This window comes from Stegastes partitus, unplaced genomic scaffold, assembly GCF_000690725.1.
Source record: "Stegastes partitus isolate 25-593 unplaced genomic scaffold, Stegastes_partitus-1.0.2 Scaffold1030, whole genome shotgun sequence".
Lineage (NCBI taxonomy): Eukaryota > Metazoa > Chordata > Actinopteri > Pomacentridae > Stegastes > Stegastes partitus.
The window spans coordinates 145,711-166,664 of record NW_007578761.1 but is presented as its reverse complement, the minus strand read 5'-3'; the positions used below and the strand labels follow the sequence as shown (position 1 = coordinate 166,664).

The 20,954-nt window shown below is 43.1% G+C and overlaps 1 protein-coding gene across 1 annotated transcript in view; it reads right to left on the bottom strand.

The window, feature by feature from the left end:
• The window catches only part of LOC103367233 (ERC protein 2-like), a 154,149-nt gene that overhangs the window by 57,510 nt on the left and 75,685 nt on the right, over positions 1–20,954 (bottom strand). The window contains exons 13-14 of the mRNA XM_008295204.1: positions 18,440–18,592; positions 14,520–14,680 (exon numbers count right to left, since the gene is read on the bottom strand). Of these exons, the coding sequence (XP_008293426.1) occupies positions 14,520–14,680; positions 18,440–18,592 (314 nt within the window). The remainder of the gene's footprint in view (positions 1–14,519; positions 14,681–18,439; positions 18,593–20,954) is intronic.

Genomic DNA, 20,954 nt, shown 5'->3' with positions numbered 1-20,954 from the left:
AATTAACCTCAACATGTTTTTGGACCTTGTGGGAGGAAACCCATTTACGAGGAACACTTTTTTCTTTTTGGTCATTTTGTTGTTGTTTGTGACTTGAAGTGGACTCATTCCCTCTCAGCATACACGCGGCCAGCGAGGTACGTGCTAAATGTTTGCAGTGTTTACTTTAGCTTTAGTCTTGCTGCTAATGTGCATATGTATTGTATGTATTTATGCATCTTTGACAGTTCGACGGTGGGATGATGTGGAGTTGAGTTGAAGTGGCAGTAAACACAGCAGTGTTGCCAGAACCATGGTCTCGTCTAATTCCTGGAGGGAACCATATGGTGAGTATTGATTGAGCTGACCATGTGTAAAATCTGGGGTCATAGGTGTTATTAGTTTTTTAGCTAAAAAGTTCTTAAGGAGGGTTTGGGTCATGCCAGTTTTTGCGCTGTTTTCTTTGTGTCAATCTGTCGAGCAATGTTTGAAGTGCCATACCTTGAGAAAGAGTGTAGTTGAGTCCTGCAACTTTGCAGGCTCATTGGTATGTACATATAGTCTTTAATGGTACAACCCTGCATTGATACAACAATACAAACCAGTTATATGACAGTTCAAATTTGGTCAAAAGTGCCCAGGTATTTTTCTGCTCTGCCATTCCACCAACCATAAAATCTTTATTTTTCATCCTAAGAGGCTGATGTTTAGTTTTTTCCCTGTGATTAGCATCAAGGAGCTTTAAAAGTGTAGGATGTGGTGTCCGTCAGAAGCATACTTTGTAAAAAGAAAAATATCTGTTTTTTGCTTTTATGGTCGATATTTGAACGTGCAATAAGCAGGTAAAACCATTTCATAAGCGGTACCAACGACAAGAATTATTTAATATGTTTACTGGACTGAAAGAAATGGTTTTTCCATCTCTATAAAATTTTAGGACTCTGACTACATTATTTCTCAAGTTATGGCATTTCAAATATTGTTTCACTGATTGGCGCAAGAAAAACGGGGCAAAAATCAATATGACCCCACCTCCTTTACATGTTTTTAAATGAAAAAGAACTAATGTTACCTTTGACCCCAGATCTTACTTCATAGCATATGTATGCATTTAAATTTTTGTGGATTGAGGTGGAATGACCCAAATTCCTATATGGTCTGCACTTATATATATATACCTATATCCCTGATAGCTGTATCGAGGAACACTACCTAACATTGACTCTGACAAGAATACTGAAAACAAACAGTCTCTGGCCCTGCTTTTGAATGCATGTGCAGATTGTTAATTATTATGAACATGGTGTCTGTTTTAGATACAACAGAAATGCCAGAAAATGCAGGTGTGTTTTTGTTCCCTGGAATTTGAAGGAAAACATGCTGATACAGTGCAGGAAGGCAGCATTACAAATCTGCAGGTAGTCATATGAAAAAAAAAGAGCCCAGAACAAATAATAAGGAAGGGCTCATTTTACAAATATACTGTGATGACAAACAGCTCTCATTTTGTCCTGTGAACGGACTGGAGACCACCTCAGAGCTACAGAAGATCCCAAATAGACTCTGTTGCAAAGGTGCGGACACACACGCAAACATTTTGACATAAAAATCTGTCCGCGTCACAGAACAGTAACACTGAAAAGAGCTGAGGAGCATGTGAGGAAGACAAGTTAGAAGGCAAGACAGAAATGTTTATTGCTCTTTTATCTGCAGTCATGCAGTCAGACATACCAGGAAGTTGCTCAGAAGTTTGGGGAAACACTGGCACGAAAAGGCACTGTGACTGACACGTCAAAACGTCTACAATGTGGCGTGCGTGCAGACACGTGGGCTTGTGTTTCTGTGTCTATGTGCATGAATGCTTTTGGTGTTTATTCCACTTGTGTGCCAATGTGTCTGTGTGCACGCAAATGCGTTTATCGTGCACTGAGCTCCCAGAGCGACATGTCAGGACACTGACGTTAGGAAACTGAGACACTCTGAGTCTGATAAACAAACCATGCCAGGAGGAGGACCTAAACAATGTGCCACAATTGCTTTATTACTCAGTGTTTGCCCTAGGTGTCATGTTACTGAGATCTTCAACATCATAAAAGCCTCCTCTACGGCTCAGCCCTGTGTGTGTTTGTGTGTGTGCGTGTGTGTGTGTGTGTGTGTGTGTGTGTGTGTGTGTGTGTGTTTGCTCTGGCAGAGGCTCCCTTGTGACTGGTTATATTGGACATGCTCAAACAAAGCCAAACACACAACAGGAGCCGCAAGTAATTAGGCCTGCCATAGTGCATAACTCCTCTCTGAACACCCTCTGATTCCCCCCTCACCATCCACCAGGCTTCCCTCCACCACACACTTCCAGCTACCATCCACAACACACGCTCACATATCAGTGGCAGCAACATTTGCACACAGCTCTGCGCTGGTATCCAGTGTGGCAACAGTGGCCATAATACTGTTTGTTTGCATGTCATCTTCTGCATTAAATGTTAACCTCAGCGGGCAGAACATTGCTGACTGGCACGGGAACGCTTGTAATGCTAGCAGGGAGCCTAATCCTTTGGATTAATACACATTAGGATAGTTTAGCGGAAAGCTGGGTGGGCCCTGTGTCTCCATTTCATCCCGTCATTGGGACAGATTTGTCTCTATCCACATTATGATATTACTCCTCTCCTCCCTCGTTCAACTGGCTGTACTTTTTGTTTATTGCAATTTGAAACATTCAATTTATGCATTTCAAATTCAGATTCTTAACTCAATTCTGCACAGTAGATGATTAAGACATACTCTCATGTCAAAGGCACTCACAGACTGATGGACATTCAGTTTGAATTAGATCCTCTGGAGCCCGAGCAGAGGGTGATATCTGACTGCCTGTGGCTTGGACAGTAGACACGGTGAAGATCTGTTTCAAATCAATGTAAGAAAAATGGGTAAACTCAATCTGGGTCAACCTCTTTCTCTCTCTCTCTCTCTTCTCCCCAATCCCTCTCCTCCCCTCTCTTTGTCTTTCCGCCTCTCTCTTGCTGTTTTTGGGTGTCTTTTTGGCCTTTCGTCACTAAACACCTCATAAGAGAGACATCACGTCCTGTACAAAGTGCAGGAGGACAGGATGAGGAGAGGGAGCAGTAGTGCAGTTGTAGCGAGTTTTGGGATAGGGTGTGGATATGTGAGATATGTTTCTACCAGTTGTGTGCTAACAGACTCCTGAGCAGATTCCTGAATAGCTATTTTTCATGCCACTAAGTTACCAGGGCAATTTTCTAGCCGAGCCCGTGTGCCGCTTTCTGAACCAGACTGTTACTTTAAGCTTAAAACCCAGTTGGAATGAATAAAATGCAAACTGCTCAGATGAAACTGATAAAGCCAGAACAATGCGGATTTGTGTGAGCATACGTGTGTTTCTGTGGATACTGCAAGAACCCTGTCAAGGTCTCGATGTCATTGTTCTTTGCTTCTTTGTAAGCGAGCGTTTGCATATGCACTTGCACCAAAATGCACATTAATTTCTGCGTACGTCAGGGGAACGCATACCTCGCAATGTTTGTCCCATGTGTGTAAACCTTTTGTAGTGGCTAGCGTAGCTCTCCTGTTACACACACACATGTTCTTTATGGGCTGGCTAATGGAGCTGAGTCCTTCCTGTCTTTGTGATGTGGTTTACTGTTGTTTGATGTGCTCAGGAATCCCGCATAGGAGAGCACCCCGAGCCGATCTTATCACATAAAAGCCCTCGCAATGGAAGAAGACACTCAACTCTCTTTTTTAACTTAATAGAGATCTGTGTCCCTGTGAGGCTGTGTGTATGGGTGTGTGTGTGTGTGTGTGTGTGAGTGACCGAGCTCTTGTGCACGTGTGCGCCATTTCTCTAATTCAATCGAGTGTGTAACCCAAGGCCAAACACACACATTTGATTTCAGTAAATGCTGAACCCGGAGACCCGTGGCTAGAATGGATCAGAGACATGTCAGATACGTCAGTGCATGTTACTGTGAGTGTAAGGACAGAGGGGGAGGGAGCACGAGAAGCACAAGAAAGAGCAGGGATTTCACTTTTGTTATTTCTTTTTTGATTTCCCATTGAAATCCCATCGTGTGTGACAACCGTATGTGTATTTAAGAGGCACGCATTTAAGGGCACCTGTTTTAGATGGTGTTAGCGGGCATTAACCGTTTAAAAACTCTGAAGGCTGGTGTTTTTGCTGTTTTGTTTTCTCTGCTTATTTACAAGCTCACGCCATCGTCAGCTCATGTCTTAGTCACGCTCACCATATATTCTTATTAGGTAGGGTGCTCTTAAATCCCACCACCACACATGTGAGTGGAATTTGAGTTCACATTTAAGGTTTGGAGGAGTTGAAATTGTTTTGCACGCATGTTCTAGGAATGCAACACACTGTATACATCAACTATATATATTAATGGAGAAATAATAGGAATAGGAAAAGTTTGTGGCCGTGCATATCATGACTATATATCAGTAACGAAAAAAAAGACTGCTTTCTCACCCTTATTTCCATTTTTTATATCTAGTTCTATTCGTGAAATAACCCAGAAACCTGCACAGTCGTGATCACTTATACCATCAGGTGAAACTGTTTTGACCAATAAAGATCTGAGGAAACTTCTGAGGTCATCAGTGTTCAGGATCATTTGACCCCCAGACAGTCACAGTTTTTTGATGCTGTGCATGAACTAATCGGACTTTCTGCTGTGCAAACAAACACTTTGGAATGTCTGCATAGTGACTAAAATATAGCCTTTAGGTCAGTGAGGTAGATGTAGGTTACACCTGTATTCTGATGAAGTCCTTCTGCTTTAACTTCTATCAGTGCTATTTTACACTGTTGCCATCGATGTGCAGATAACAATCATCCTGATTATGTTTGACACGAAGAAAGATGATTGTGAGGCAAGGAAGTTGAAGCTGAAGACATTTATAGACTTGTAGACATTAATCCTCAGCGGAGAGCAAAGCTATAAATATGTTCTGATGATTTCTGCACTATGTGTTTGATGTTCATCGAAGCGTCCTCCAAGTTAAGCATAATCGCAAAGGCAAATGAAAGACATCATAACCTTTGTGACGGTAAAGTCAACGCTGTGTTCTCTCCAAATGCCTTACACTTAATAATAACAGAAAGGTGTAGATATTAAAAAAATGTCTGAGATATCAGTTACAGTAATGCTATGGTATAAACGTACTTGTTCAGGCTTCGAATATTGCAACACAACATATTCCACAATTCTCTGATCTCAACTTAAATTACACCAGACCTAACCACGCGTACCCTCATATCAAGATCTTCCTGAATGCCGGGATTCTCAATCATGCATATGCACACTGTCTATACTCTGTGTTTCATCTGAGGCCTGAAAGCCATGTCATTGTCTTCGCTCGCACTCCCTGTAGCCATTCCTGTCTCTGCAGGATTCCTGTGTTGTTTGTTTAGTGGTGACCAGTCCCGTCTCTACGCAGTCTGTCCGCCCACATTAAGGCTTCCTCTGTCTCATTGATGCTAGCTTTAAAGATGAAGGACTGCACAGATTAGACTGTGGTTGCCATCTTGAATGGATGTGACGCTTGCTCCAAATAAACTTTGGTTTTTAGTTTTGTGTGCTTTTTTTTTTTTTCTTCCTCTGCTTTCCTTCTGTTTTCGGTGGGGTTTGCTTCATTTCTTATCCCCTTGGACACCGACTCTGATATAGTAAAAATGAGACAAATGTTTTACTGCGGCGTTGTGAAAGTTAACAGTGTCTGTGATGCTCGTGAACGGTAATTTCTCACCGCAAACAAATAAGACAAATGTAGCTTTTGTTTTTATGAGATTTTAAATCTCAGTGGTGAACTTAACTCCACTGACCTTCTTTTTTCTTCTGATTTTATTTTTATTTCCTTCTTTTTCTCTTTCCATACTTCTGCTTTCATTTCCTCTTCTCCTCTCTTTGATTTCTTTTTCGCTCTCTCCTCTCCTTCCCAGTCCTAAACTCTGGATACCCACTGGCCTCAAGAGAGCAGTCATGTTTCCAATATGTCTCCATTTAGCTGAGACCAAATGAACAAGAGCAGGGCCAAAACAAGAGCAGGAAAAATCATCACATAGCCACTGGCACAATCTGCTTATCTTTCACTGCTAATAGCTCTCATGCTCTTCACATCATTCCTCTTGTGCACAGCGATGCACGCACGCACACACACATGCAGGCAAATTCATGTATTCACATGTTGTTCTTCGCACAAAAACACATTCGGTGCACATCAGCGAGGATATACATGCTCATCCAAACTTGCTTGGGCTGTTTCCTACCTCTGCCGAGAAGTACATAATGATAATTACAGTTTGGGTCTACATCCCTGAATTAACCAGATCAGACACACACACACACACACAATCCAGAAGTGCCAGGGGCTGCTGTGGTGTTTGCTGACTGGTGTGCAGTGTTGAAGCAGCCCAGTGCTGGGAAGTGTTCTGTTCAGCTATTGTTCTCTATTAAAACCTCCTGGGAACGATCTCAGCAAGACTGAAGGAGATGTGCAGGGCCAATAAAAACTCCAGTCAAACCAACAAAGAGTCAGAAAGACTAAGCACTTACCGAGGGTGTTATTTAACAATATGTTAGTCTGACTGAGGAAAACTAGGTGAGATTGTGCAGGGGTAAAACTGTGGGGGGGACACACACACACAAAAAAAGTTGTTCCATTGCACTAAAACTTGATCTGTAAAAGGTAAGAAAGCTCACATGCAAATAAAGACAGAGACGTACTTACGCCGCGATAAAGACAGACAGACGTCAGGCGCAGAAGCCACAGCGGAGAAAAACAGGAGCCAAAGCTCAGGTGTGTGTGCCAACCACAGAGGCTTGGAGGTGTTTACAGTGTGTGAATATATGCCAGTAAGCCCCATTGACTCACTTGTGTGGGTATACCAGCATTTCATGTGCCCATAATGGTAAACCATGAGGGCATTTCACTAAGCCACTGTTTTAATGGCTGTTTTACGACAGAGCACATCCAACAACATATTACATGCAGCTGCATTTAAAACAACCCATCCCACTTTCTTTGTAAAATCACTCAGTGCACACTCTCTTTGCAATTTCAGTTAACCCCTTTGTGTTCCATCCCGAAAACGCCATCTATCAAGCCATATTTACATATATCTATAAAATTAAAGTCAGATTTGCTTTAGGCCCAAGTCTATCTGCACTACCATTCCCTCCCTTGACCACCCTCCCCTTTCTTCATTCCTCTAGTGACCCTGAGGGCAGGACTGTCGTTTAGGAGGCCGTCACTAGTCACCTCTGGGTGCCGTGTCCTGGGCTGCCTCTTTATGGCTGCATGACCCACCTAATCAATTGCCCGCTCCTGCACACACTTAGACACACACACACACGCGTGCATACAAAAAAAAGACTTGCAATCAATTAGTCTTGAGATTTATACAACCGGGTAAAACTTGGGGGTGTTAGTTGGCTAAGGCCAATCAAACCGTGTTTTCTCGAGAGTTCTACTTCTGCACCAGCCAAATGACACTAATAAGCTTTGTGTGTGTGTGTGTGTGTGTGTGTGTGTGTTTGAGACTGACACTAATTAGCAGGCCTAGTGCACCTACTTCCTCAATACCATTTCCTGTGATAGTAATTATTAGGTACGTGTGATAAATTCCAGGCCTTCTTCCACCCGTCCAGAGATAGAACAAGAGAAAAACAGACAAAAAAAAAAAAGAGGAAGGGGGGAGGAGGCAAGGGAGCATTTAATACTCAGGGGAAGTTAAGGAGGTCAGTGTTAAAAGAGTGATGAAGTAAAATTCTGAGCAGACAATGAAAGAATGATTTTACTCTGGTGGGGAACTCAGAACGACGGTGAAAGCAGTTTTCACATGCAACGTCTTCCTGTTGCCTCCTTGATTTGGAATCCCTACGTTCTTATGTGGCTGTCAATCACTGCGTGTCTTTTTGTTTTTTTTGTGTCACAGTCATTCCCATCTTTACTATGTCAGTCATCAGATTGAGACAAAAAGTTCTTTCTGTCTCTGGAAAGACTCTTCCACGTCTGTCTATCAGTTTAACAAAACACACACATGTGCATTATCGTCCCCATTTGACCGATGTCCTCAGCGTATCTTACAGTTCACCATCAACTATATGAGACAGCTCAAGGCTTCCCCTCAGTCGTGGATTGACTTTAGGAGACAATGCCGCTCCTCCGTGGTTCACAAATCCAACAATAAGTTCTATGTTTCAGATACTGTAGGCAAACCTAAAATTCATATTGATCGGATAGGTCAATTCTTGCAAAATACACTATGTGTATATAAGCACCAATAAAATATTTTAAAAATGTGATTTAATAAATATTAACTGATGCCAGAGCAGCAAAACCTTTAGACATTTAATTCAACACATGACGGTTACAGACTGCAATCCAAGAGAATGCCATGGTTTGGGAAAAAACAAAAACTTTGATTTGAATTTGACATTTAAAATTCAGCTGCTTTAGCTAAGCAGCGTAGGATCCAAGTCAAAAACTGAATGCACAAACTTCACACGTCTATATCTCCTCTGTTGTCTCTACTATTGCAGCTCACTGAAACCTCTCAGTGCTCTACTGTACTGAACAAGGACTTGGAAGCAGGGATCTCCATGTGATGAAGTCCTCCACTGACAAAACCACAAAGGTGGAGGAGGAGCAGGGCGGAGACCCGCCTAGTCCTCCACATAATAACACAGCTATAGGTTCGACAGCTGACACACACGTCGAAGGTAAACACGCGTGTCAGAGGGCACGGGAACACAGACAGACATGATGAATGGCCCGAAGTTCCCACGAGGCGACATGCATACAAACTCACTCAAAGAGAGAGGAAGGTGATGTGTGGTCAGCCCCTCCTGGTCGCTGCAGCACAGAGAATCCCATTCACGCGCTGTGCTGGCCCTTTTTCGTCTCATCATTACCTATCACAACAATGGCACTGTAACACCGTGGGGTAATTGTGCACATATGGCTGTGTCTATGTGATCTACCATATACAAAATACTCCCCACATGTTGGTGAGAGCTTACTGAGGCTTTGCCAGTACATTTGAATGTAATTTCAAGGAGAAAAGTGTTGCTTTGTTAAACATAAGAATATATACCTTTATAGCGTAAATGTGCTCCAATAAGTGAGTGTGCGCACATGCCATACGTGTGGTTGAGGGCATGTGTGTGGCTAGGTCCCTATGAGAGATCAATGAGAGGGGACATGACCTTGCCAGTACAGCTGGTCCTTCTGTGTGTTTAGTCAGTGTAACCATGGCAATGACACTATGCAGACAGGATGTCTACGTTGGGGATTTGAAAGTCATAACGTCGCTACTGCTGTAAGCTTCATTGTGCTGTGAGTTACTGTAACGAGCCAACAGATGGATATATAATACAACCTGGGGGCTATAGCTTTTAGGGTTTGTGATGTTTCCACGATGTAGAATCATTCATTTCCCTTTAGAGTGTTGAGTGAATGACAATGACTGAAAGGATTAAGTGTTAGATGTAGTTGATATTTTAGCTGATTTTGGTTTTGTAGGATGGCACGAAACAAAAGAGAAAAACTCATTGTGACCTACTACGTAGCCTACATTCAAGGTGAGGGTAACCACGGCTATGATAGTAGTGTGTAACCATTTTGAAACGCCAGAACTTGACACACTTGCAGAATCAGGTGTGAAAGTTCAGACAGTTACGAAAGTTCCATTTTTCATCAATGTGTTTTCAATGTGAAAATTCTGGGCTTTTATTTTTAGAGTTCCTGACATATTTTCATCCAGATATAGCCTTAAATTTAAATATGTGAAAAAATTTTGCCAAAGTTGGTTCGTTGGCCAAACTTTCCGGATTTTGGTTTTTAATTTTTTGGAGCAATTCGGGTTGGTTGAGCAGAAGTCTCTGATGATGTGAGATGGAAAAAAAACTAAAGTAAGTGACAGTACAAACAAATATGCATGTATTATATGTAGCAAAAGTACTATGCATATTAGATGTTTACATTCTTATACATCACGTAACATCATCAAGGAAGCATTTGATCGGTCTCAGTCATTGTGCAGCATGACAGCGACTCCAAACAGCAACAGATTGTATGGACACGCACACAGCCCTGATCTCAACATCAAGTCAAGTCAATTAGGCATTTCATTAGGACACAGACACGATAAAAGACTAAATTCACAGATGAACTGTGACAAATTCTACAAGATGCTTGTAACAACCCACCTGTCAATTGCCTTAAAAAAAACGATACACAAATATGCTCAGTAGAATCTGTGCTATTCTAAAGGAAACAGGCATTTACACTAAATATCACACCAATGTTTATTTGATTTAGTAAGTTTTCTTTCTTTTGCACTTAAATGATAAATAAAACTATGAATTGTATTATCGTGAAAGCATTCTTCTGTGTTCAGAGCGTAAAGCTTTTCCATATTACGATCAATATATGCATAAAGTAAGTATCCTCTCATTTATAATTACACAAACGTTTCCACCTCAGCCCACAATTACCATATTTGTCATCATGCTTCTTCCTTCACCAAGACAGACGTGTGTTGTTTGTTTATTCAGCAAGATCATACAAAAAAAAAAAAAAACTGGATCACTTTTCCTAAAATTTTAAGATAGAGCATTGGCCTTGGTGGGAGACTGTGCTCTCCGAGTTTTCATTTTCCTGGGCTCACGTTTTTATTCTTGTGTGAAAATCCAAATGTTATGTCTAACAGATGTGTGAGAATGTTCTTTATTCTGATGTGGTGCAGGTGGTCACTGATATGTGTTGTGCTAGGCTCAACCATTCTACTCTCGCAGATGCGTCTCCCTTCCTCTGGTCCTTTTATACTAACCAGACTCTGCTCCCTCCCACTCTTCACAGCTCCACTCCATCTTCTTGTTTTTTCTTCCACCACACCTTCCATCATTCTCCTCCTCGTTCCCTCCATCTATCACCTCCTTCATCAATCACCACCTCACTCTATTATCCGTTTTTTCTAAAAAATCATTTATGAGTTCCTCCCCAACTCTCTGCCTCAAATTCTCTTTTTGTCTTGCCTACTGTCTTGCGAAGTAATTTTTTCTAATGTCTGCAATATTTCCCTTTGATCCCTCAATTTTTTTAACTCACCCTTTCCCTACCTCTGAAAACTTCCACTTTGTCAACTCTGCATCTCTTTTCCTGCCCTGAAGCGGCCGCCGCTACCTTGCCTTTGCTCTATCATCATTTTCCATCACTAAAATGTAAACACAGATAATATCACCTACATTCTCAATGTCTACAGGAGGATCAGGTTCAGTAAGACACTGCAATGTTGTGGCATGTAGTATTATCCTGTTCAGACTATGGAAACATCTCAATGGCGAGCTATTCAAAATGTCCAAACACATAATTTCTCTATTGTGCACCTACACCCCGTGACCCGAGACTCGTTTAATGACTAGCTCCTCTGGAGGCCGTGTGTGTGTGTGTGTGTGTGTGTGCGTGGATACTGTACAGTATGGTGGAAACTCAATCTGGTGTGGGGTGATAGAAGAGACCCGCACTGCTCCTTATACATCAAGCATTCAGGTCTATATCTGTAAAAGGCAAATATGAAAATGCTCTCTCTCACATACACACACATGCATTAAGAGCTAGGAAACCCAGCATGAAATGAGAGGATATTGGAAATGATTTTTCCCGTCTTGTCTCTTTCATTAACAGTGTTGAAAAGCCAAGAGTTCTCTCTCTGGCTTATACACACACATTAAAAAAAAAAAAGTCACAGAAAGCTCCCCAATTCACTGGGGAACGTGCCTCACATGGTTTGCTTCAGCTGGTCTTCTTGACAAATGCCACATTACAGCGGAGAGAAGGAGAAACTTGGCATGCAATCAAACTTCTCTCATGATTTCTAAGATTTGAAATACTTTAGTTTGTGTAGCCCGTCCATTCCATCTCCCCTCCCTCCCTCTCTGCATTCACTCGAACTCCTTCTCTCTCTCTTGTTACCTCTCTTTCCCTGCCCTATCTTTCCTGTTTAGTTTTCCCTGTGCTAACTTGGACCAGAGCTGTGCTGTGGGAATATGGCCTCCTTTAAAGCACAAAAGCCACAATTTGTGTAAGTATGTGCGCGTCTGCAAGACGTGAATGATTATATGTGAGTTCCACTGAGGTTGTGTGTACATTCTGCATGCGTATCTTTGTGGCTTGTTCAGATGTATGTCAGTCTCACGAAGCTTTGCCCCTTGCAATTCAACAGTCCTTTAATCCTCATCATCAGTGACCCCAAACCCCTGCCTCCAACCTCTTCATACACACAGACACACACACACACACAATCCACTGCACAACAGACCACACACACACTCATACCCCCGGGTCCCCCCTCCATTAGCTCTTACCAGTGTAGACTAGTCAAAGTCCTGAACACAAAGGCAAAGAATCTCATCTACTTTGTTGCTGTTTATGTCAACCAACCATCACACTAACCTTCCACCTCAGACATCTTTCTAATGGAAATTTAATACTAATGTGAGCCCAGTGCCAGCAAAGTACAAAAATATCCTTCACATGCTACGTTGCAGTTTCACAGACATACCTATAGCGTGGATTGTGTCTGTATCATATGTAATACATTTCCTCTGATAAACATTCCTGGTAATGCTTGGATGGCGGAAATTGGAACACACAGGAAGATGGTTTGTATCAGAAATGTGTGTGTGTGTGTGTAGATAGACAAGCAAAGGGCACTCTTTTGTCAGTCCCCCAGCAAACCATACACATGCTGTAGGCAGAGACAGACGTATATGCACATTCTTTTAGAGTTAGTGTGATCAGAGGGGCTCGAGGCGTAATGGATTTTAAAAGCTGTGTTTTCAATACATATGTGCCAGCCTTCCCTTTTGTACTGTATTGAGTGGCTGACATTAAAGGCATTTCTCTGCGGCACATGACAACCAGATATGTGGCTCCATGCTCCTTCAATCAGAGCGCTCAAAGCAAACACACATGTAGCCGATCCACTGACAGATCACTGAACTCGCTCACACATTCATACGTACCCGCCGACACACACTCACACATGGAAACGCGGACAATCCCGCGCGGCTTTTTCTCAGCTTCCTCCCTCTCTCGCTCCCTCTCAGTCACACAGGCGCATGAAAAAAAAAAGAGCTGGACACACTTTTTTTTTTCCTGACCTGCCGTCTAAGGCCGCACCACCTGTCCTCAATAAATGTAACTTTTCACAAGGCAGCTATAGACAACGGCTGATCCTGCTTCAGAACACACCTCAGCGCTGATGTCTATATAACACTCATACGCGGATGCACATGTGAACAGGTGAGAGGATAAAAGTGCCTAATACAATATTAGAGACAGATTTCTGTGCTGCGGCAACAAAGCTGCTGTGCGGGACGGTAAAAACTGTTTTTGATAAAAGCTATCGGTGAATCATGCCAATGCTGATAAAAAATACTTGATAAAAAAAAACTTTTATGGGCTGTCAGTCACTCTCACAAACACTTGGTGTGGTTTATTTTTTTCTCACCTTACAGCTTACTGTTGTTACCAACTGCTCTGGCATGGTGTCACACATCATTCACATTGCTTCAGTATTGAAGCAGAAGAGCAGAGAAACGCAGGGCCGTAACAATGTACAGAAGAGCATTTGAACTGAAGGAGGGGAAAATAAGTAAATCCAGCTTGACTAGAAACACCTGTACAGTCTAAAGTAATGGACTACGACGGTTGTTTGTTTATTTTTTCGCATTCATGTATTTAGCACTGACATGTGCAACTGGGATGGAACCAAAACTAAGCAGCCAAATCAATATAATGTAGTCCAGTATAGCATCGCTTTTGACTATGACGAAAACTAAAACTAATTTTACGATTCAGGAATGCGAGTAAATAACTATAATCTGACATCTGAATCAAGAAAAAAGTAATGCGCTTTACAATTTTTTCAGTTTTTTTGTAAAACAGCATTAAAAATATCATTTCGATTTAAGAGCTTCTACATACTGGTGTATCGACCATTACATCCATCCATCCATTATCTATACACAGCTTAATCCTCACGAGGGTCGCGGGGGGGCTGGAGTCTATCCCAGCCGACTTAGGGTGAAGGCAGGGGACACCCTGGACATGTCACCAGTCCATCACAGGGCCACACTTAGAGACAGACAACCAAGCACACTCACATTCACACCTACGGACAATTTAGAATCACCAATTAACCTCAACATGTTTTTGGACTGTGTGGGAGGAAGCCGGAGAACCCGGAGAGAACCCACGCTGCACGGGGAGAACATGCAAACTCCACGCAGAAAGATTCCGGTGCCCCCACCGGGACGCGACCTTCTTGGCGAATGGTGAAACATTAAAATGATTTTGGTAATTACCAATGCTGTTAATTTAGAGCAGCTGCAGCATAAACCTTACATGGGGTGGTGGTCTTATGAATTTGTTAAGCTATGTAGCTAATAAAGTGAATGTGACCAACAGTATGTGAAGAAAGATAGATAAATGACACTAACTTCATCTCCAGAATCTCCTCCAGCTGTTTGCGTCTCTCCTGGCGCATACTGTTCAGGTGTCCGTCTCTCTCGTGCAGGGACTGCTGCGTGGAGGACAGACGCAGCTTAGTGGCGTCCAGCTCCTGACGCGTCTTCTCCAAAGCCCCCATCAGCTCCTCCAACTGATGAAGGGGAGACACAGACGAGCAGGTTTTAAACAGTGTGAAAACATACCAGGACACACTCTTTGTTCTTCTTTTAAATACATGAAGTGTTCATGAAATGATTTAGGTTGTGTAAAATTCAGAACACAAGAACTAATCTCACTTTATGCATGCACTTTGTCTGCATGCTTGTGTGTGTGCCGTGTATATTTTAATGTGGAATGCTAAGAAATGAGATGGAATGACAGCCTAAACATGAAAATGAATGGCCAGTTGACATCTAGGAGCAGGGAAAATGACTTGGGTTCATAGGTTAGTTGAATGATAAGGCCTCTGACCCTTTTGCTGGAAACATGGGTTCCCTCTCCTTTCCCACTTTCCGCCACTTATTTTGTCTCACTCTCAAGTGTGGTTCTACTTTGGAGCAGGTGAGGATAATGCTCAAGCTCTCAACTACATCTCCTCCCTCTGCACACACATGCCCTGCAGCCATGCAAGCCTGTGTGTCCAACCTGCGTGTCTGATAGGCAGGATGTGACCTCAGGGCATCATTATCCTGAGACAGGAAGTGTGTAATTGTCTAACAACAAGTACTTCACAATAGGATGCAGCACCAGAGAGGCTTGTTCAGATGATGTAAATGGAAAACCACAAGAATATGAATTTATCTTTGTTCCGCTCTGATGATTTGCAGATTTGTGGTATGAGGTCGTAAAACAATCAATTCTAAAATGAACAAAGGGGGAAAAAGGAGAAGGAGAAGCAAAAGAAAATGAGAAAGAGAGTGTTAGGGGGAAGCACTCCATGGGGTAGGACATGAAAAAAGCAATGGGCCTCTTTTATGAAGGGGCCAAATCGTTCACACATTTTCAGGACACTCTCCATCTCCTCCAGTTTTCTAGGTGTGTTTCACAGATGTCAGATAATGTGCTCACTGACTGTTCATGAATATCACATATGGACGAGGAGAAGAAAGGGTGAAAGCGGAGCGAGAGGGGAATACAGATATTCCCAGCGGGAGGAAAGTGACAACTTTTGGTCGTAACTTTCTGGAAATGTAACAAAGCATTGTTTTCAATAAAAAACACCCCGTATTCCTGCCAAAAGCAACTGACCTCAGTAGTTTCCAGCAGTTAACAGACCCCATATCAACAAGACATCCAACTGTCCAAAATCTCACCATTTCAACGTTTGATGTCTTATTCCAGGCTTCAATGCATACAGAGCCAATCTTTTCATCTTGAAAGCCAAGGGTCACACACACACAACTCCATTTACACCCACCACATGTCTATCAATCCTCACACACCAACTTCCCCCCTCCCGGCCCCTCATTAGTCCACCACCCAGGCGAGCCCTAACTTCACAATCACATCATTAATAAGGAATACAATGCATTTTAGTGAAATTAGGGACCTAATCAGCTTAGCGGTGAGCCTGTGCGTGCTAATTTAGCTCAACTTCAAGGCAAAGCCCCCCAGCCAGGCTAAGGCTCGCTAAGACTGGCCCAAAGCCCCTTTAGTTGATAAGCTGATTGAGGGCTCAGAGGTAAGGGCCAAATCCCTCTTGTCCATTTGCGTCGTGTTGCTGGTTCAAAGGCCTAGTTCAAACGCCACAGAGGAGGAGAGAGACAGGAACAGAAAAGGAGAGAGAGCGGGCAGGTAATTGCGTGAGACAACTTAAGAAGGCAGATGGGAGAGAATCGGGACAACGGACGGACAGCAGAAATGATTTTAGGAGAAAGACGTGAGACAGAGAGAGGCAGAGACGGAGTGAGAGAATTAGAAAACGGGGGTGTGAAGAGAAGTGACCCAGGGCATTACCCATGCTCCATTTCAGCAGGTCAGGCTGATGGAAGACTTTCAGCGCATTACACATCATGAGACTGATTACTCTGGGACAGAGGGGAGAAGAAAGAAGAAAATCAAGCAAAGAGTGAAGGAAGGCGGGGTGGGGTGGGGGATGTGAGAATGTGAGTTTGGCAAGGCGCTCTGAAATGGTGCCAGGGTCAGGTGATGTTTCAGCAGGTCAGGCTGATGGAAGACTTTCAGCGCATTACACATCATGAGACTGATTACTCTGGGACAGAGGGGAGAAGAAAGAAGAAAATCAAGCAAAGAGTGAAGGAAGGCGGGGTGGGGGGGGGGATGTGAGAATGTGAGTTTGGCAAGGCGCTCTGAAATGGTGCCAGGGTCAGGTGATGTTTCAGAAGGACCTGTCCCCCTCTCTCTATTCCCTCCATATACACTTCTCCAGAACCTGAGGCAAGAACACTTGACGGACAACTGTCTAACTGCACGGTGATGGCACGCTGACTCACTGCCGCCTCATGTTGGCTCACAAAGGTCACTGTGTTGACTGGGACCGGAGAGCATCACAGAGTGAGCATACTGGCGAAATGGGTACCTTTCCTTGTGTCAACAGTGTGGCTGTAACTCTATTCTAGTTCAGTTTGTGTCAAGTTCAAGTATGACTGCATGCTGGCTCAGGAGGTTCTTCATGCATAGGGTCTGGATTGACTTAAAATAAAACCAAGCTGACTATGGCTTTTGGGGTCAATGAGTGTTAATTTGTCACAAGTTAGGAGAGGATTTCCCTGATTCTTCTACACATGGGTAAACTTAGGTCAAAGCTGAATCATCCACTTGCATGCGTGAGAAAAGTCCCGCAGACATAAATATATATTTTTCTTTCTGACTTCTCAGTGGATCATAATATTGTTTGATAAACACAGTATCCATGCTGAACGTAAGTCAAGCATGCAAAGTACAGATATTGCGAAAAGAAGGAAAAAAACAAGCCACAGTTAGCATTGGCTCTAACTGGATTTTCTAAACTGAGTTTGACCTTCTCGTACTTTGCCGCTCCATCCGCCAATCTCCCCTCTTCGTCTTTTAAGGTCTGCTAGGGAGCGTACATGCGTTTGAAGCAATACAGCCGCCATTCTGCCCCCAAAATGTTAGTTCTTGTTTTAACCGCCGATTGCTCTCATATTACTTGTGGCACTCATAAGTAATGCGAGGTCATTCTCATTCAAATGCACCCTCACACCAGGAGGAAACGCACTCCCTCGCCCTGTTTCTCTTTCCCACCGCAGACACACCTACGCTCACACAAAGATACAAAAGCACACACATAGATTTTTTTTTTTTGAACCCACTTAAAGATGCAGACTGACCAGCTGGCAGTCAGACAGACAGATAGACAGACAGACTAAAAAGGCAGCCTGTGCTGCGTCAAGTCTGCAAGCTCAACGTCTACAATCTTGTTAGTAAACTCTGATTATAGGCACATAAACTCACAACATGTCAAACATATGCTTACGTTTTCAAGCATCCAACAGCAAACTTAACGAGAGAAAAATGAAAAGAGGCCGCATTGGAAATTCTTGATTCAGTTTTGAATTTCAGTCTACGAGGAGAAAATAAACAAGCGCATGTTTAGAGAATAAAAACTAAATTAAGATGAAAAGGCAGCAACAGAGAAGAGGCAAGTAGCCATTTTGTAAAAATGAGATTTGTTGGCTTGGAACAACCTAAATGGGCGGCGAAGGATCACTCATTAAGAACGGCCCGCCTGCAGTTACATTCTCAGCCACATGGGGGTGCAGTTAAGTTCAGCACATTTTCTCAGTGGTCCTTCCTTGGCCTCGATGAGCTGATCAGTTCAGAAGGTTGGTCAGGCTGTCTGGAGATGAGGCCGTATGAGTGTTTGAGTGTGTGTTTATGTATATGCAGGTCTGGAGTCCTTCATAAGTGTGTGCAGCATCAGGTAAACCTCTCTCTGGGCCTGAACACGGGCTGCCTCCTCCTGCGCCCAGAGAGCCTCCCTATGCGCGGAGGTATTCATGCTTTCCCTCAGCGCCCTCTCCAACTCCATGATCCGCTCTGCCGTCTCCCGCATGGCATCCTGGGAAGCTAACAGAGGAGGCTGGGTTGGTGAGAAGAGTTAAAAGGAGGGTCGGGTCGGAAGCAAAGCAGCACAAGTCAGGGAGAGAAGTATTGTTCTTTGATTAGAGTTTATTCTAAAAATGCATCACTGAATGTTTTTGCATTGGTATCTGCAACAGACAGCTTGAGAAAATGTGTAACTGTCGGTCCCGTTCAGTCTATGCAAAATAGGAACAAAGAAGAGAACTAAGCGAGACAAAAGCTGCGGCGAGAGAAGAAACAAGATTCCTCGAAGAAGAGATAGACACAGCCAAGACGGAAGAGAGCAATAAGTGATGAAAAGAGAGTCTGAAAGTGCCATGACCTTTGCTGTCATCCATACGCGAACTTGTGGGCGCGCGGAGTCGACTGTGCACGTTTACATGCACAGTTTGTGTGTGGCCTCTCTGACACCTATGGTGAGCGGGAGAAAATGATCCGTCTCCACACTGGTTGATGGAACTGTGAAAGAAAACACTGGACAGAAATAATAAACCCCTGGATTCTCCCTCTCTCTGTTTTTTTTCTTTTCTTTTTTTTTTTTTTTACTTTCTCCCCGACTTCGAAAGCGTTGACTCGCTTTCAAGTTCACACGTTCACACTTCTCTGGGAGCAGAAGCTTTGCAGTCACGTGGACGAGGAAACGCTTTCAAGTGAGAGTTTGGTCGTTGCGAAACAGTGTTTTGATGATGCAAGCCACGGATTCACCAATCTGATCCGAATCGGAACAAAACAGATAAGAATAAAGTCACATACCGATAGGAACTATCAACCAACATGCTTTCAAATAAACACTTTGCGCAACGTTCCGGGAAAAGAAGCAGCAACATTAGACGGTTCATAACAAAGGCGGCACTGAAAGTAGGAAAAAGCTGCTAAAACGAGATTCTAGCAAATGAATACGAAGAAGCACCAGCAACATACAGCAAGACAGTGTGTCAGAAATAACATTGTTGGAAACAAGGAGAATGAGCAAGAGACTTGGAAAAAGGGAGGCAACGGATCAAACTGAGAACTTCATTGAGATGGATGACCATTGAATGGACTTAGTGCTCTTAAACTGACATATGATCTCAGAAATGGCTGCTTTATGTTTGTAAAAGTCACTTAGTGAATCTAAATGCTTGGAAACAATGGCAGGTATGCACGTGTCTAAAGCTGCTATCCTGTAACAGACAGCATTCTAAATGGACAACTAAAGGATTAACAGTGTCATCGTGATTGAATCCACAGTGAAAATCATTTGACGACACAGCACCAGGACCGTGCAAAATGAGTATAAATTGTTCATTAATTGTGCAGTAAATATTGACGAAGAGACAGTGAGTATGAGGTTGCACCACATTTAGAAATCAGGCTTATTTAATGAGTGACTCAGTGATACAGACTAAAACTGCAGCAATGGGATAATCCTCAACTATGATGAAAATATTGCCAAGCCAGCCAAATCACAAGCGGATACTTGTGGCTCGTCACGTCAGCACGGCACAGCTGGAGGTGAGCGACAAACACCCGCACACACACACACACACACACACACACACAGAGGCAGGCTGTGTGCGTCAGCACTCCAAAACTGTAATTGGATGTGACAGACGGGCAGTAATTCGATGCACCAGAATCAACAAGTACCGGTCTGACCCCACCCAACAGACAGAAACACGCACATGCACACAGTCACCTTCGCACACACACATGGATACACACACACACACACACATACACACACACCCCACTGAGATGGGGCTGCCACCGCTGGACCCCTGAGTGTAACCCAACCAGAAAAGCTGGGTCTGCCTATGTGGTGTGTGTGTGTGCTTGTGTGCGTGTGTGCGTGTGTGCGTGCACACATGGACAGTACATGTGTCTGTATATATGTGTGTATGTGCGATGTGTGTGTAATGTGAGCTTTATTAGTAACAAGAGAATATTGCTGGCTTTTAAGAATACAAAAGAAAAAAAAATGGGGAAAAGGGCAAGAGAGATATGGAAACACAAAGAGCAGGGAAAAATGGAAAGATAATTACTTCTGCAGCACCAATCATCACCTAATGCCCCTGGGAAGGATCATTACAGCCCTTGCTCTTTCTGGTTTGATAGAGGGATTATAATCAAATTTTTTTAATTTTTTTTTTAAATGAGCAGAGAGTGAGGGAATGCACATTTCTAGCAGCTGTGTCTCATCAACAGCTTTAAATACATAGACGGTTACATACACGTGCAGACATACGTCTCTGTCAACCGCGGTGTGTGCAGCGTCAACATTTATGTGTCTGATTTCATGATTCAAAATATGTTAAGTATGTGTCCCGGGCCAGAAGTTTCATATACAGTTGCAATTTCAGTGTAGAGACTTTGGCTTA